The sequence below is a fragment of the Crocodylus porosus genome, unplaced genomic scaffold, assembly GCF_001723895.1.
Source record: "Crocodylus porosus isolate Cpor-Errol unplaced genomic scaffold, CroPor_comp1, whole genome shotgun sequence".
NCBI lineage: Eukaryota > Metazoa > Chordata > Crocodylia > Crocodylidae > Crocodylus > Crocodylus porosus.
Window position 1 is genome coordinate 36,111,448 of NW_017728909.1, and position 15,942 is coordinate 36,127,389.

The following is a 15,942-nucleotide window of genomic DNA, read 5'->3' on the forward strand; positions in this document are numbered from 1 at the left end:
AAAACGCATAGAATCATAGGGCTGGAAGGGACCCTGAAGGATCATCGGGTCCAGCCCCCTGTATGAGCAGGAAAGACATCTGAGGTCAGGTGGCCCCAGCCAGGTGACTGCCCAGTCTTCTCTTGAAGACCTCTAGGGTAGGTGATTGCACCATCTCTGAGGGGAGCTCATTCCACAGTTTGGAGGCCCTAGTTGTGAATAAATTTTTCCTAATGTTCAGCCTGAAACTATCTTCCAGGAGTTTGTGGCCATTTTTTCTAGTTTTCCCCCATGGTGCACTGGTTTTTCACTGAGCTCCTGATGTATGTCTCTGATATAGCAGTAAGCCACAGTTGGGTCCCCTCTCAGCCTTCTTTTCTTTAGGCTGAAGAGTCCGAGATCCCTCAGCCCCTCCTCATATGGCTTGCCATGCAAATCTCTGATCATATGGGTGGCCCTTCTCTGGACCCTCTCGAGCCTATAGCACATCCTTGTTGAAGTGTGGCACCCAAAACTGGGCACAGTGTTCCAGCTGTGGCTGCACTAATGTTGAGCAAAGTGGGATGATTTAAATACTAAATGCCTTTTTTGGTGTGTATCAGCACTTGCATATATGGCGCCCAGAAAACACCTACATGGTACATGTTATGATGGCATGTATGGAGGTGGTAATTTTTCTTTTCAGTCTATCTTGGATTGTTCTGAACTGATGTGTCTGTCTTTTATGCTGTCTTTTCAGTTTGGCAATAAAAGCCAGGACCTACAACTTGTGATGATAAAGATCCCATTGCTCTTTTACTATGCAGAAAGTATCATCCACACTTTTTACATTTTGCCCATCTAAACTTTTTCCTGTACTTTTCAGTTGGCCATAAAATGATTCACTTCCTGTCCTAAATTGTTATATAGCATTGTGCTATATTCAGCAATTTGTTTGTTCCACCCCAAATGACATCTTTGGTTATTTTGTATTTCAACAAATCTGTAAAACTTTTGGATTTTTTTCAATGTAAATGGCCCTATGTAAATATAAAATAATATTTAACACTTATTTCTGTTTAATTAGTATTTGTGTGTGCTTCTTTATTTACTTATTTAAATTTAATCTGTGATTTCTTTCATGTCTGTCTTTCCCTGAAAAGATAAAACTGTGAACTCTAATGTTCTGCAGTACAAACTGAGTTCCCTGGAAGCAAACACCCAATATAGTGCTTATGTGATTGCAGCCAACAGTGCTGGTGGAAAAAGTGGAAACACAATAACTTTCAAGACTTCAAAATTTAGTAAGTGATGTTGGAGGTTAAATCATACTGCACTGATCATGTTTTTTGCGGGTAAGAGATACAGATCAAAATCCTGTTGCCTCTCCAAGGCACTGAAGTGCAATGCTGTTCCATTCTGTTCAAGTCCTTGAACAATTGCTAACACCAAAGGCAGATGGGCCCTTCTCCTTCTCCTCACTGCTTTTTGAAACTGAGGCTATGTGCAAACATTTATTTGTATCTCTACAACAATAAAGTACCATGGGGTGTGCACACATGCCCCCCTGGCTGGAGTACTACAAAGTGGCTTCAGGGGTGCATTGTTCAGCTTGTATGCTTTCTAGCTTCTTTGCTTTCCCCCATCCCCATGAGAGCCTGTGAGTTTGGCAGCTGCAGTAATGAAGTGGTGGCAGCAGTAGTTGAAGGCAGCCTCCTGCTGCTGCAGCCACTCTGGGTGCACTAGCTCTTGCTGATGTCCTGTCAGTGTTTGTGGCAGTGGCAGTTCTTCTTGGTGCAGCCAGCATCCTGGGAGCACTGGCAAGAGACATGCTTCTCTGGTGTTGGTGATGGAGGTGGCTGTTCCCACTGCCAGCACCGCCAGCTGTAGCCAGTGCTTCCAGCTGCAGCAAGAACAGCAGGGTCCCAGCAGCATTTTAAGATGGCTCGCCACCTATGGTCATGTTGTCAGAGTGCTAGCTGCTTTCCCCCTCTCCCTTTGGAGTGGGGAAGGGATAGCAGAGGATTGTGGAATGCTGGGGATCTGAGAGATGCTGCATAGTGGTAGATATAAGAGGAAATGAACACCTTCCTGCCCAGGGTAGGGGGTCAGACTTGATGATCTACTGAGGTCCCTTCCAACCCAAACATCTATGAAATCTATATAACTGTCCATATATTACGTGTAGGACTACTGAGAAAATCTCCTTTGGAAGATAGTTTCATAGTTGTTAGGGGCTGAAAGGGACCTCATAGGTCATCGGGTCCAGCCTCCCTGCACTTGGGCAGGAAAGACTGCTGGGATCAGGTGACCCCAACAAGGTGGGCATCAAGATGCTTTTTGAAGTTCACCAGGGTGGGTTACTGTATCACCTCTGGGGGGAGCCTATACCAAACCCTTGGCACTCAACTTGTAAAGAAGTTTTTCCTTGTATCTAGCCTGAAGTGATCCTCAATCTGCGTGTGCCCATTATTTCTTGTCCTCCCCTGGGGGGGCTTGCTGAAAAGATGCTCCCCCAGGCCCTGATTTATGCCCTTGATATACTTATAGGCTGCCACCAAGTCCCCTCTGAGTATTCTGTTCTCCAGGCTGAACAGTCCCAAGTCTTTCTGAATGTTTCTGTTTGTTTCTGTGGTGGATCCACCATTTTTGTGGTGCTACAAATGCCATGACTATCTAGACATCCACTTCTTGTAACATTACAAATGTATGTCCATAGCATGAGCCTTCAGGCTAAAATGAAGGTGCATTACAAATCTGGTACATTAATGATTTGAACAGGGTGGAATAGGACTGTACTTGGGTACTTAAGTACCACTTGGATACCATACAGGTAAAATAGGGTTTGAGCCACAGATCTTTCATGTTGCTGTTTGTTAGGACACTCCTAGTTTTTTGTCTGAGCAAAACCAAAGGAGAATAGTTAGAAGTAGTTGAATTTGACTCAATGCCTTGGAAGACGTTGCAGCCCAAAACTTCATGGATTAGGATTTTAACAGTTGACTGTTGCTGAAGCCCATGGCTCTATGTGGCAAAGTAGTAAGTTTCTATTTTGTCAGTTACAGGATTGAGGATTAATATTTTATCGGAAAAGATCTGCCTTAGAAATTGGGCTCAAAGAAATGTGTATTATGATGTTTTATTGTCTCTCTGCCCATATAAACAATTTACTGTAAGCATGACACATTTTCCTTTAATTTAAACTTGGCTAGCAAGTTACTCAACACACCATTGTGGCCTTTGGGAAATAACCTTGTATCTTTGTTTTCTTACTATCATTGTCTTCCTCTCCCTTGGGATGGCTACGAGTCAGAAATTCAGAGTTGTTCTGTTAGATTTCAAAATGAAAGAAGCAATGTAGAAAACTATTTCCTCAGTTCTGTTTCGTTTCTTGGCATGTCTACAATGGAGTAACTACAAAGTAATGTAGGGATGTGTAAGTTAGCTTTAAACTAGCTAGCTCATGTACAGCAGTCTGGATATGGCATAACTTTGTCTGCCTGTAAATTAGTAACTATACTGCTACCCAAAAAGCAGACTGATTTATAACATGCTGAGGTTTATTCTGCTGTGACTAGATTGCTTTCTGGTATCCAAATTAGATACCATAGTTCATATACCTCAACCCTACACTGAAGTCATTAGTAGGACTACACTGTAAATGTATTTTAAAATATGCCGTCTCTGCATGATTTACCATACATTTTATAGATTGCAAAGAGGTGGTGCTGGGGTATGATACTGCTGTAGCTAAGGTTATTTTGCTAGGGCTCCAGATGAATGTGGGCAAACCCTGCTCTGGACTTGTACTGAAGGCTGTGCTGTGTTGACCCAGTGGTGAATCATTCAGTCTGAAGAGTTAAGGCTATGCTGGATACAGTGCTAGGCATATCAGTTTCTGTGGGTACCATTGGTATGGGATCTTCTACCATGTTAGCCAGACAGATCAGAGATGGTAAAGAAACAGCTATTGTAATAAAGAAGCAGCTGTTCTGAGATCCACGTAAAGCCCCATCACATACTGTTACACAGCTGGATACAATAACCTGATTAATTTGGCAAAGATGAAATAACAAAAGCCCTTTCAAATTATGTTAGCAAGTGACTCTGAAATTACAGACTAAAAATTGTAAATGAGTTCTTCAGTGGAATATATACAGAAATGTTTCACTATTTGTTCTTTCTTTCAAGATAAGGAAGACCTACTTTATATATTTATATCACTTGGATTATGTATGCTGTTCTTACTGTTCCTGGGAATAATATGTACTCTAAAAAAACAATCGTGAGTAATTTCTCTGTATTTTCAGCGGGGGGAAAAAAAGTCAATTTTAATGTGTGAAAGGCTAATTTTTAGCTAAAGAATTCTTGGTTGTTGGTTTCAAGCAAATATGGTATTAAGAACGTTTCTCAGTTTGATTAATAGATAAAAGTTCAGATTCTTATGCAATCCATCTACTTCATTATATAGTTGTAAAAACAAATACTATTTATAGAAAATGTGGTAAACCAGAATAAAATATAAGAAATGGAACAACTGATTGCCTGTCTCAGTTAAAGCAGTTGTTTGACGAAGGATTATGGCATGAACCAATCAAAAAACCTTTTCTGTAACTTTTAAAAAATAATATCTATTATGCAATACGTATATTACAAAACAATATATTACAAGCAAGCCTAGCCCATAAGCTGAACTTTGTAAAATCAGGCATTCAGAAAGGCTGTATCTGACTAGTTTCTGAGGGGGTGGAATTCAATTTACAAGGCCACTTGAATTCTGACCAGTGGGGTCCCTCAAGGCTCTGTCCTTGGACCCATATTGTTCAACATCTTCATTAACGATGTGGACATGGGAGTCAGAAGCAGACTGGCCAAGTTCGCCGATGACACCAAACTTTGGGGCAACACATCCACACCAGAAGACAGGAGGGCGATCCAGGCTGACCTGCACAGGCTCAGCAAATGGGTGGATGAGAACCTGATGGTGTTTAACACTGAAAAGTGCAAGGTTCTTCACCTTGGGAGGGAAAACCTGCAGCATCCTTATAGGCTCGGCAGTGCTATGCTGGCTAGCACTACGGAAGAAAGAGACTTGGGGGTCATCATTGACTACAAGATGAGCATGAGCCTGCAATGCGATGCTGCAGCTACTAAAGTGACCAAAATGCTGCTTTAATCCATAGATGCTTCTCAAGCAAATCCCAGGACGTCATTCTCCCACTGTACTTGGCCTTGGTGAGGCTGCAGCTGGAGTACTGCGTCCAGTTTTGGGCTCCACAATTCAAAAACGTGGAGAAGCTTGAGAGAGTGCAGAGAAGAGCCACACGCATGATCAGAGGTCAAGAAAACAGACCTTATGATGACAGGCTGAGAGACATGGGGCTCTTTAGCTTGGAAAAGCGCAGGCTCAGGGGTGATCTGATGACGACCTATAAGTTTATCAGGGGTGACCACCAGGATCTGGGGGAACGTTTGTTCACCAGAGTGCCCCATGGGATGACGAGGTTGAATGGTCATAAACTACTACTAGACTGTTTCAGGCTGGACATAAGGAAGAATTTCTTTACTGTCCAAGCCCCCAAGGTCTGGAACAGCCTGCCATCGGAGGTGGTTCAAGCACCTTCATTGAACACCTTCAAGCGTAAATTGGATGCTTATCTTGCTGTGATCCTATGACCCCAGCTGACTTCCTGCCCTTTGGGCGGGGGGCTGGACTCGACGATCTCCCGAGGTTCCTTCCAGCCCTAATGTCTATGAAATCTATGAAATCTCCTAACTCTTGAGTGCTTGATTTTGTGTAATCGCGTGTAAAAAAGCAATTGACATAATCAGAATTTTCACCACGTAGAAGAAAACCTATGATCCCAGAACTTTTAGATTCACTACGTACTTCTGCCTCTTGGAGCAAATAAACTTGGTCAGATGGTACCCAGGTATCTTCTCTGCACTAAGAATGTAAGACTCGAGTATACTGGGTCCTATTCCAGGCTCCAGAAGCAAGTGTGCTTTACTGGATACATTTTTGCCTGTTCTCTCACTGACCCGTTCTGACTCAACCTCTGCAATTTGACTTTGACCCAGTCCCCTCTTCTTATGGCCTGGGGGCCTACTCAAAGAGGACAGAATCTTTGGACACATTTAGCTACTATACTCTGGATGTGATTCACTGAGGAACAAAATGTGACTTGGAAAAAACACAGGCACCTAAACCTGAGAGTGCTTCACAGAAACCCTGCCTATTTCACGTAGTTGTATGAAAACCCTCAGGAATCTGAGTTTTCTGGTGACTTTGACAACATCTAAGTTGCACTCCGAGTCCCTCAGATTTGCAAATGAGAGAGTTTTGTATTGGGCCCTCAGACAGGCCCAATACGGTAGTTGTGCTCTAAGTGCACTTAATACAAGCTGGTGGCATATTGTTTGCATCCACAGTTACTTTTATTCAGAAACATAAGGGGAGGAAGTGGTGGTACAGATTTCCCTTGCTTTATGCTGTATATTAATTTCTGGAAAATAGTGCATAACTCAAATATGAAACCCCTTTACAATATAATAAATAGGGATATGTTCCAAGACTCTGACTGTACTGACCTCCAGACTCATTTCTACCACTTTTACAAGGCAATTTTGATACTCACCAACAGCAGACAGTACACACAAGCACAGGGCACTATCATAATGGGGATGGCAACTACAGAAACCCGTGTTGCAGACAATGAGTGAGGAGCACAGATCCACACAGGAGACTATATTTTGGTGTGTGTCACTCCCACAATGCACTGCACAAAGCAGCTGACTGCGGGCTTCCACCACACCAATTGCATAAGAGTGCATTTACCTTGTGTATAACGTATTTTTGGTATAAAAAGGGTCATGGCATAAGACCGAATTCGCACATACAGAACCCATATAAATGAGGGGAAATCTGTACATTTTGCAGAGTAGACTAGCATAGCAGCACTTCCCAAGGAAGTGGGAGTCCTAGGTTTGATTCCAACTGTAGTCTTCAGGGGCTCCAATCCACAGCTTTTTGAGGCCAGCAGGGAGCTAGCAAGGAGTCTGACTGCAGCCAAATGAGGAGGGTACTGCTGTACTTATCTAGGAGCTTCTAGTATTTCATATAATTTTCTTATGTGTTGCTGTGATAAATGCTTCTCTGACAAATTACAATTCTCAGATCTTTTTCTGACTACCACAGATTTCTGGGATTTGATTTGGAGATGCCATCTTGAATGCAATTAATCTTTTACATAAATGATGCTGTAGTCAGAAACACCTAAGGGCTTGTCTTTGTTGCAAAATTAAATTGAGATATAACTTACATGCTGTCCCTACCTTGAGTTACATCTACACAAAACTTCTTGAACTGGTCGTGGTCATTAAGGGGTGCTTGTACAAATGACAGGGGCTTAGTCCCAAGGTTTTATTCTGTGCCCTCTAAATTGAAATGGTGGGGGTGCTGCCACTGTGGAGGGAAGAACCGGGGCCCTCTGCAGCTCAGGGCCTGCTTGGCCCACCGGCAGCTTGCCTCCCAGCTGCAGGAGAGGCAGGCAAACTCTGCCAAAAAACAAAAACAAAGGGGGATTGAGGCCCTCACCTCTTCTGCTTTCAGCGGGCTTTTGCAGCTGGCAGGGTGCCAGGGGCTGCCCAGGAGTGGGCTGACTTGCCCCTGGGGCAGCATAGGAAGGCAGCAGGAGGGTTGGTGGTTTGCTGGTGGCCAGAGAAGGCGATGGGGATGGTACATGTGGTATGGGGCTGCCCTGGTCGGCTGCTAGCTTTTCTGAGCCTGCCTGGGCTTCCAGCAACCTGTGCACCATCCCCAGCATCTTGTCTGGCTGCCAGCATACCCAGCTGCTCTCTTGTTGCCTCCTCATGCTGTCTCATGGGGAAGCTGGGTGTGCTGGTAGCCAGAGAAGGCAGCGGGGATGGTGCACGGGGCACTGGAAGCCCAGGCGGGCTTGTGGAAGGTAGCAACCCGCCCAGGTGGCCCGCACCCTGTGAACCATCCCCACAGCCTTCTCTAGCTGCCAGCAAATCCAGCCACCCTCCTGCCACCTTTTTGCACTGCCCTGGCACAAGCCAGACCATTCCTGGCTGGCCCTGGGCCTCCTGCCAGATGTAAGAGCCTGCTGCAAGCAGAAGTACCAAGGGACCCAATCCTTTATTTTCTTCAGAGTCTGCCTGCCTCTCCTGCAGCTGGGTGGGCAAGCTGCATCACTGCAATTTGCAATGTTGCAAACTAAATTACATCCAGATGTAATTTGGTTTGCAATGATGCAAACTCATCTAAAACCTCCAAAACTGGCACAAGTATATTGTGTGACACCATTAAGCTACACAAGTAACATTTTCATCATGTGGACGTGTTGATGAACATCATGTGTTCAAGCTCCCATGGAGTGTTGGCTTCTGCTTGAATTGCTATGTCATTAGCTGCTAATATAACAGTTCTGCATGGTTCAGGGAGTATTTTATCGCGTGATCACTGGGTGTGTCTACACAAGACATTATCTGCCTAACTAGCTCCACAGTAAACATCTCTGTCTACATGTGTGCCCTATTAGAGTGTATGAAACTAATAAATTCCTGAGCAGGCTAGTAAATTTCAAGTAAATTTAAAGTCAATTCCAAATGTAGAGGCAATTCCTGCAATTACATATAAAAGTGTGCAAAAAGCCACTTTAAAGCATTCACAAAGATAGTTTGCATTATTTATTAACTGTTTTTGTTACTATTCAAGATAAACTATAGCAAAGAGTATAAGTTCTAACCTGGAACCTGCCAGTGTCCACAGACGCAGATAACTTGTCATGTTAATAGCCTCATTAAATTCCTAGGAGTAAAATTAAAACACATATTTTAAGTATTTCCAGGATCAAGCCTTAGCTTCTTAAGAACATGACAAATTCAAAAAATGAGAGTGCAATGGAAGTGATGTAAGTTATGTATTACCAGTTGTGTTATAGGTACAGATTACAGTGCCACCTATTATTAAGGATGCCTGATAGTCCCCATTTTAAGAGTGTCTTTTCAGTTGCTTACAAACATGCTGATTATTAATCCCTTTTAGGATTTAAAACACGTTTTAAAAATGCCTTCATTTCCACTTGTAAATTTAAATTTAGAATTACACTTGTAAATATAAGTACTAGCCCAGTCTGGAGTTTTTTTGTGCTCAGCAGTGCACGGGTAGACACTGTCAGCTGGCTGGAGCTTGAGGGTTCTTCAGTGTGGAGGCTGCCCACTAGCCCTGAAGCACCCTCATGCCCCAGCCAGCCCCTCTGCAGCACATTGAGCCTGGTCAGAGCAGCCCTGCGCCGCTGCGAACCAGGGCTGTTCTAACTGGACTGAATGTGCTGCACATGAATAAACTCTGAAGTAATACAGGCATACATCGGAGATATTGCGGGTTCGGTTCCAGACCACTGCAATAAAGCAAATATCGCAATAAGATTTCATAGATTTCATAGACGTTAGGGCTGGAAGGGACCTCGGGAGATCATTGAGTCCAGCCCCCTGCCCAAAGGGCAGGAAGTCAGCTGGGGTCATAGGATCCCAAGTATAAATAAAGCAAGTCACACGAATTTTTTGGTTTCCCAGTGCATATAAAAGTTATGTTTACACTATACTGTAGTCTATTAAGTGTGCAATAGCATTATGTCTAAAAAAACAATGTACATACCTTAATTAAAAAATACTTTATTGCTAAAAAATGCTAACCGATGGAAAAATGGCGCCGATAGACTTGCTCGACGCGGGGTTGCCACAAACCTTCAATTTATAAAAAACGCAATATCTGCGAAGCGCAATAAAGTGAAGCGCAATAAAACGAGGTACGCCTGTACACTCCGGAGTTTTTTGCCCTCGTGTGCACATTCAAAGGGTGCACCTGGGAGCAATAAACTCTGGTGCAATAAACTCTGGAGTTTATTAGTGCACATTGGCCACATCCAGAAGAGCAGGGGTGTGTACTTGCAGCAGCACAAATTTGTGCTGTTTGTGCTGCAGTGCATACCCCTGTACATGTGCTTTGTTGAGGTAGAAATTGTCCCTCTTCAGGCAAGCTGCCCATGCCCAGCTCCTCCTGGCTCCTAGGTGGGTTTCATATGCTGTAGGGAGGGCTGGCTGGGGCACAGGGTGCCTCAGCACAAGGCTAGCTGGCAGGTAGCTCATGTGCTGAGGCACTGTGCGCCCCAGCCAGCCAGGGAGTGGCACATGGCAACAGGAGAGCAGGCAGCCCTGGACTATGGAGCTCCCATACTGAGGTGCACATGCCCTGGGCAGCACAGCTGGTTGTCCTGGGCAGAGAGCCTGTGTTGTGGCATGTGGAGACAGGAGCATCCAGCCCAGGGCTGCCTGCTCTCCCATCTCAAGGCACACTGTCCCAGCCAGCTGTAGGGTATACCCAGCTGCCCACAGAGTGGCCGGCTGGGTACAGTGTGCCTTAGTTCAGAGGCTCTATGTGCTACTCTGTGGTTTGCTGGGGCACAGGGTGCCTGGGACTTCCTGCTCCCCAGTCTCCACATTTGTCTGGGCATATGCTACTTTCACATGCTTTGGCCTGTTTTTTATCAGAGGTTTGTTTTTTGGGGGTTTTTTTGCTATTGGGAAATCCCATTTTTTTGCTGCCACACTGCATATCAATAGTGCAGTGCATGGTTTAACATGCAAGGCATATGGTTTGTGGTGCCACAAACTGTATGTACCTGCATGCATGGATACAGCCATTGCACATGTGAATGTGCCCACTCTAACTAGAATCGGTGTGGGTAACTAGAGGTAACTGAACTGAAAAAATAGCCTAATGCAGGAGCTGGCAACCTATGACCTCTGGTGGGCTAAATAAGTGGAGCTCAGTCTAAGTTGGGCCACCAGCTATGACGCAATGAATATGTCTACATGTGCAATAAACTCTGGAGTTTATTGCTTTATTGCTCCAGAGTGTAAATGACAAGATATTTTTTGTATGGCTAATTAGTCTACTGCAAAGTAAACGTCTCATGTAGATGCTGCCCAGTCACTGCTAATTTGCTGTGTTGCTGAATAACACCATTTTCTTTTGCCATGTGCCACCACATGGTTCCCCATGCCATAGATTCCTCTGCTGCCAAATGTGATCAAATAGCCTCGCTGCTGAATAGTACTGCTGTCCTGACTTCACAGGCTGTATACAATACCTTTGCTGGCTGAATCCAGCTCAGCAGATGGTTGCAGATGACTGACCCCTGGCCTAATACAACAGTCAAACAGCCTTCATTATAAGCCTAATATAGGCAAATAGTAATTCTAAAGGTTTGTAGTTTTTTAGCTTAAGCAATTGCAGTTGCAGCTCTCATTTCACTGTTTAATTATAACCACTGGTTTTGGAGAAGACATTTCCTTGTTTTTTGACTATTTTTTCCTTAGCCCGAGTTTTTTATTTGACATCTGATATAAACAGTAAATAGGAATTGGCTTGAAGAAATGCAATTTCACTTATTAAAATGATTACATTTATATTCCTTTGATAAATATTTGCTATTCTATACTTAATTGATTTATTTCCCAGTATTTCTTGGGTGTTCACAATTTTAGTAATCTAATTCGTACCTCAAATGACCACGTTGTGTTTCTTACTTGCAGGTTGAAAAGGGTTTGTTGGCCTGATGTACCAAATCCTGCAAAGAGCATTGTGGTAGGGTCGGAGGATGTATTTATGGTAATATCTTATGTCTGTTTAATAATACAAATGTATGATATGATTAATTTTTTGATAAACAATTGAAGTGCAACAGATCTCTTGGGTTACACTGGTGATTAAAATTATGTTTCACCAAGGTTGAATTGACTGGATGACAGTTCACCTTTATCTCACAGACACCTTCATTGGACTCTAAATTTGGTACTTTAAAACAGCACAATAATTACACTGTTGAAGTAATTCTTGAATAATTACATTATTGAAGTACAAGATGTCTGTCTGTCTGTCTGTCTGTCTTGCTAAATAGACTAGAGAACTCTAGCATAATGCATATGGTCAATAGAGTGCCATGTCTCTTAGAGATCATGTCCTAAAATATGAATCAGAGTATTCATTAAACATTTTTTTACAAGGCAAAATCATTATAACATAGAAGGAAACAACCATACTGGTAAAACTGTCAGATGACAGACCAATATAAAAAACATCTTGGCCTGACTGCCATAACACATGCTGAGTGTACAGGAAGCTGTATGCTATCCTTGTACTCTTTCACAAGCTTGTGTGTATGTTACCCTTTGGCAGTGCCTGGACTGCAGGCCATTTGAGGGCATTACGCTACTTCCAGTTTAGGAGGTAGCCTATGTAGAACAGCACAGTATGTTGAGGGCATGGTCAGCCTGTGGTCTAGATATGGCTTTAGTTTTCCTTTAAATTTTTCCAGTCATTCTTCTTTGCCTTCCTATGTAGAGCTAGCATACAGGGTTTGTGAGTCCATGGATTGCAATTCTGATGTATTCATTTCAAATCCATATAAACATTTACTGTAAGGATTTGAGGAAATGAAATGCTATAAGCAAATAACTTCCTGGGATTTATAAATACAACAGGGTTTGCCTTTGCTAATGAAGATTGAGTTTAGACTGAGCTTAGCCAGCACAGTCTTGCTAAATCCAACCTAAATGCAATATTTTCCCCAGTGTATCTGCACAGTAACATCATTAGTTCAATTTGAAGTGGTTGAATTCTAACCATGAGATTTTACCTTGTTTATATACCATGGAAAGTGTATTAGCTAAACTCAAACTTGACCATTTTTCCCAGTCAAAAAATATCTAAAGTACTTATAGGGATGGGTAATAATTAAGGATAGACTGGGAACTGACTGGCTAAGCAGCTAGTCAGAAAAGGACCCAGGGGTTACAGTGGACAATAAGATGAATAGGAGCCAACAACGTGCCCTAATTGCCAAGAAAGCTAATGGCTTCCAAGGCTGCATTAGTAAGAGTGCTGCCAGCAGACTTAGGGAAGTGATTATTTCCCTCTCCAGCACTGGTGAGGCTACATCTGGAGTATTGTATCCAGTTTTGGGTCCCCCAGTACAGAAAGGATATAGAGAAATTGGAGAGAACCCAGCAGAGGGCACTGAAAATGGTTAGGGGGCTGGGATACATGACTTATGAGCAGAGGCTGAGGGTAGTGGGCTTCTTTAGTCTGGAGAAGAAAAGAATGAGAGGAAATTTAATAGCCACCTTCAACTGCCTGAAGGGTGGTTCTGAAGAGGATGGAGTTGGGCTGTCCTCTACTCTGGCAGATGACAAAACAAGGAGCAGTGGTCTCCAGTTGCAGCAGCGGAAGCTTAGGTTACATATTAGGAAAAACTTTCTCACTAGTAAGGTAAAGCCCTGGAACAGGTTACCCAGAGAGGTTGTGGAATTTCCATCCTTAGAGGTTTTTAAGATCCAGCTGCACAAAGCCTTGGCTGGGATGCTATAGCTGGGGATGGTCCTGCTTTCAGCAGGAGGTTGGACTAGATGACCTCTTGTGGTCCCTTCAAATCCTAATTTTCTATGGTTTTGTGAATTTTCACCATTCTATGGTTCATCAGATTTTCACCCTTTTATTTGACTGTTACAAGCTCATTGTGTTTGCTTCAGTTCAGTCACAAAATTTCCAGTAGAGAGACACTTCAGCAGTTACTGTGCAACTGCACTGAGAAAAATGTTGCATTTAGATGGGATTTAGAGCAACTATACTAGCTAAGCCTAGCCTAAATTCAGGCTTCATTAGTTAAACTCCCTTTCACGTACAACTCCAAGGAAGCTGTTTGCCTATGGCGAATTGATATCAATTTGTTTGTTTTCCAATTGAAAGATACCAAACTTAGAGAAAATAGTTAACTGAAAATCTTGATATGGAGTCAATAAGAGGCAAAGATGTAGCCTTACAGTTCCATTTTTAGAATGCTAGTGTGTATCAACAGTAATGAACATCTTAGTTTCATTGAGTTCTTAAATGTGAAGACTTAGAGCTGTTCAGGTGCTGATTTTCAAATAACTTCTTGTCATTTATCTTTCTTTGTACTGGCATAAGTTTCAAGTCTTTCTTTTTAAACTGACAGTGTAATTCATTACTGAAGCAAGGACAGTCTGAGGATGGAATGGTAGGCTCTGAAGACATCAGTGTTTTGGAGCCAGGCATGCCTCATGAAAATCAAACTGAATTATTACTAATTAAACATGAAAATTATGAGTCTGACCATACAGATACTGGTGCAAAGGATGTTCCTAATGATCACAAAAAGGAATTATGTAATGAAGAACATGAAGTTGTAAAATCAGTCTCACCGTCACTGCCATACATAGATACTGAACAAGACTTGAGGAGTCAAATTCTTTCAGCTGTGAAACCCAACAGGAAAATTTACCCTGTAGAAAAACTGGAAGAGGATTTTTCCAAGCCCCAGTTCTCTCCTGTCCAAAATTCAAGTTCCAAAGACAATGAAAATGAAGATGACGAACACACAGATTTCAAAGAAGCTGCTACATTCAACCCATACCTGAAAAATTCTGTCAATACAAGGGAATTTGTTGTTCATGAAAACTTGCCAGACTGTAACCAGAATGAATCCAGAACTCAATCAACAGCCCCTTTTCAGAAAAACACTGCAGGACAGTCATATGTGACACTGGATATGTTTGGACTGACCATAGCTCATTAGTACATTCTTGGACCTAGAAATGTTACTTTTGAAAGTCATCATGAGATGCTGTGCTGCCCAGCTGATCTGCTTTCTCTTGGGATTATTGCCTTCTACATATACATGCATTGAAACTCAGTTGGTATCATTTAATCTAACCAAAGGCTCCCAGTTTGTTTGAATGACTATGAAACAATTTTTAAACCTGATTTTCTAGTCAGGCTTGAAAAGACTGTTTTCTTTAAGGCATGGTCATAAGAAATTCAAAACAGTTGTGAGATGGTGCAGTCTCATTTTTTTTCTATTTAATTCTTCTTAGTCTTCTCCTTTTGGCTGATCAAAATGATCAGATCAAGCCAACCAGCTGCGTAAATAAAACACTGATTTCGCTCCAGACCGTTCCTTTCCATGGCTGACCATTGGGCAGTGTATGCTTGCTCAAAGATTGAAAACACTTCTTTTCCTCTTAAAGCTAGAAGGAATGGTACTACTTTCCTTTTCTTCCTTCCCTCAATTGTTTTATTTTAAGATTTACCTGTAGTGTGCCTGCTGTTTGGTGGAGTAGCTTTGATCTCCCCGTGTCACGTCCTGATACCTGAATCATCTGTTTTTTAATGTTGCCTTTTCTTTCTGTGTTGGAGGACTTCTGATTTGTTGTAATAGATTTTATCAGTTTGGGAGAAATAGGGGCCCATTCCAGTTTCCTTTTTCTCTTTTATTTTGTGTTTTACTCTGTTTATCCCATGTCCACTCACTGGCCCGTCATTTATTTCATTGTACTTCTCACTCCTTTGTACATCTTTTTTCCTGACAGTTCAGTTGCTTCTCTTTACTGCTGCATTGATGTGTGGGACTGAAATGGCTTAGCTGAATATAGCACCTTACATAGAAAAGAGCACTGAATCTTTATTTAAGGCTGTACCTCACCTGTAACTAATGGAATATGCTACATATAAGTAAGTATCTAAAGCTGCTCCTTGGTATCTGATGCAAGATTGAAGACCTTTGCATTAAGCATAGAATTCTTTCTGTTAAGAACTAGAAAGCATATTTGAAAATCTATGAATCCTTTTTTGAGTGTGTCATCTCAGGAAATGTCCAGGCATCTAGGAATTGGTTCTTGGCTCAATTTTTAAGCTATTTAACTTTAATAGTGCTGGTAGCACTGCTCCTAATTTACGTTGGTGTAAGTGAAATCAGAATCAGTCCCTTAGAGAAATCTCTAAATTAGAGGTGAAACTGCTTGCACCTTGGTTATTGGATATTGAGATAAGGACACGGTAAGTGGGTACCTCAATACATTTTTAATTCTGTTTTTCCCCAC

General features: G+C 42.4%; 1 protein-coding gene across 1 annotated transcript in view; it reads left to right on the forward strand.

The window, feature by feature from the left end:
* Nucleotides 1-15,012, forward strand: part of IL31RA (interleukin 31 receptor A) — an 84,174-nt gene extending 69,162 nt beyond the window's left edge. The window contains exons 13-16 of the mRNA XM_019532085.1: nt 1,122-1,262; nt 4,150-4,243; nt 11,581-11,656; nt 14,040-15,012. Coding sequence (XP_019387630.1) covers nt 1,122-1,262; nt 4,150-4,243; nt 11,581-11,656; nt 14,040-14,639 — 911 coding nt within the window. The 3' untranslated portion in view covers nt 14,640-15,012. The remainder of the gene's footprint in view (nt 1-1,121; nt 1,263-4,149; nt 4,244-11,580; nt 11,657-14,039) is intronic.
* Nucleotides 15,013-15,942: the final 930 nt, after the last annotated feature.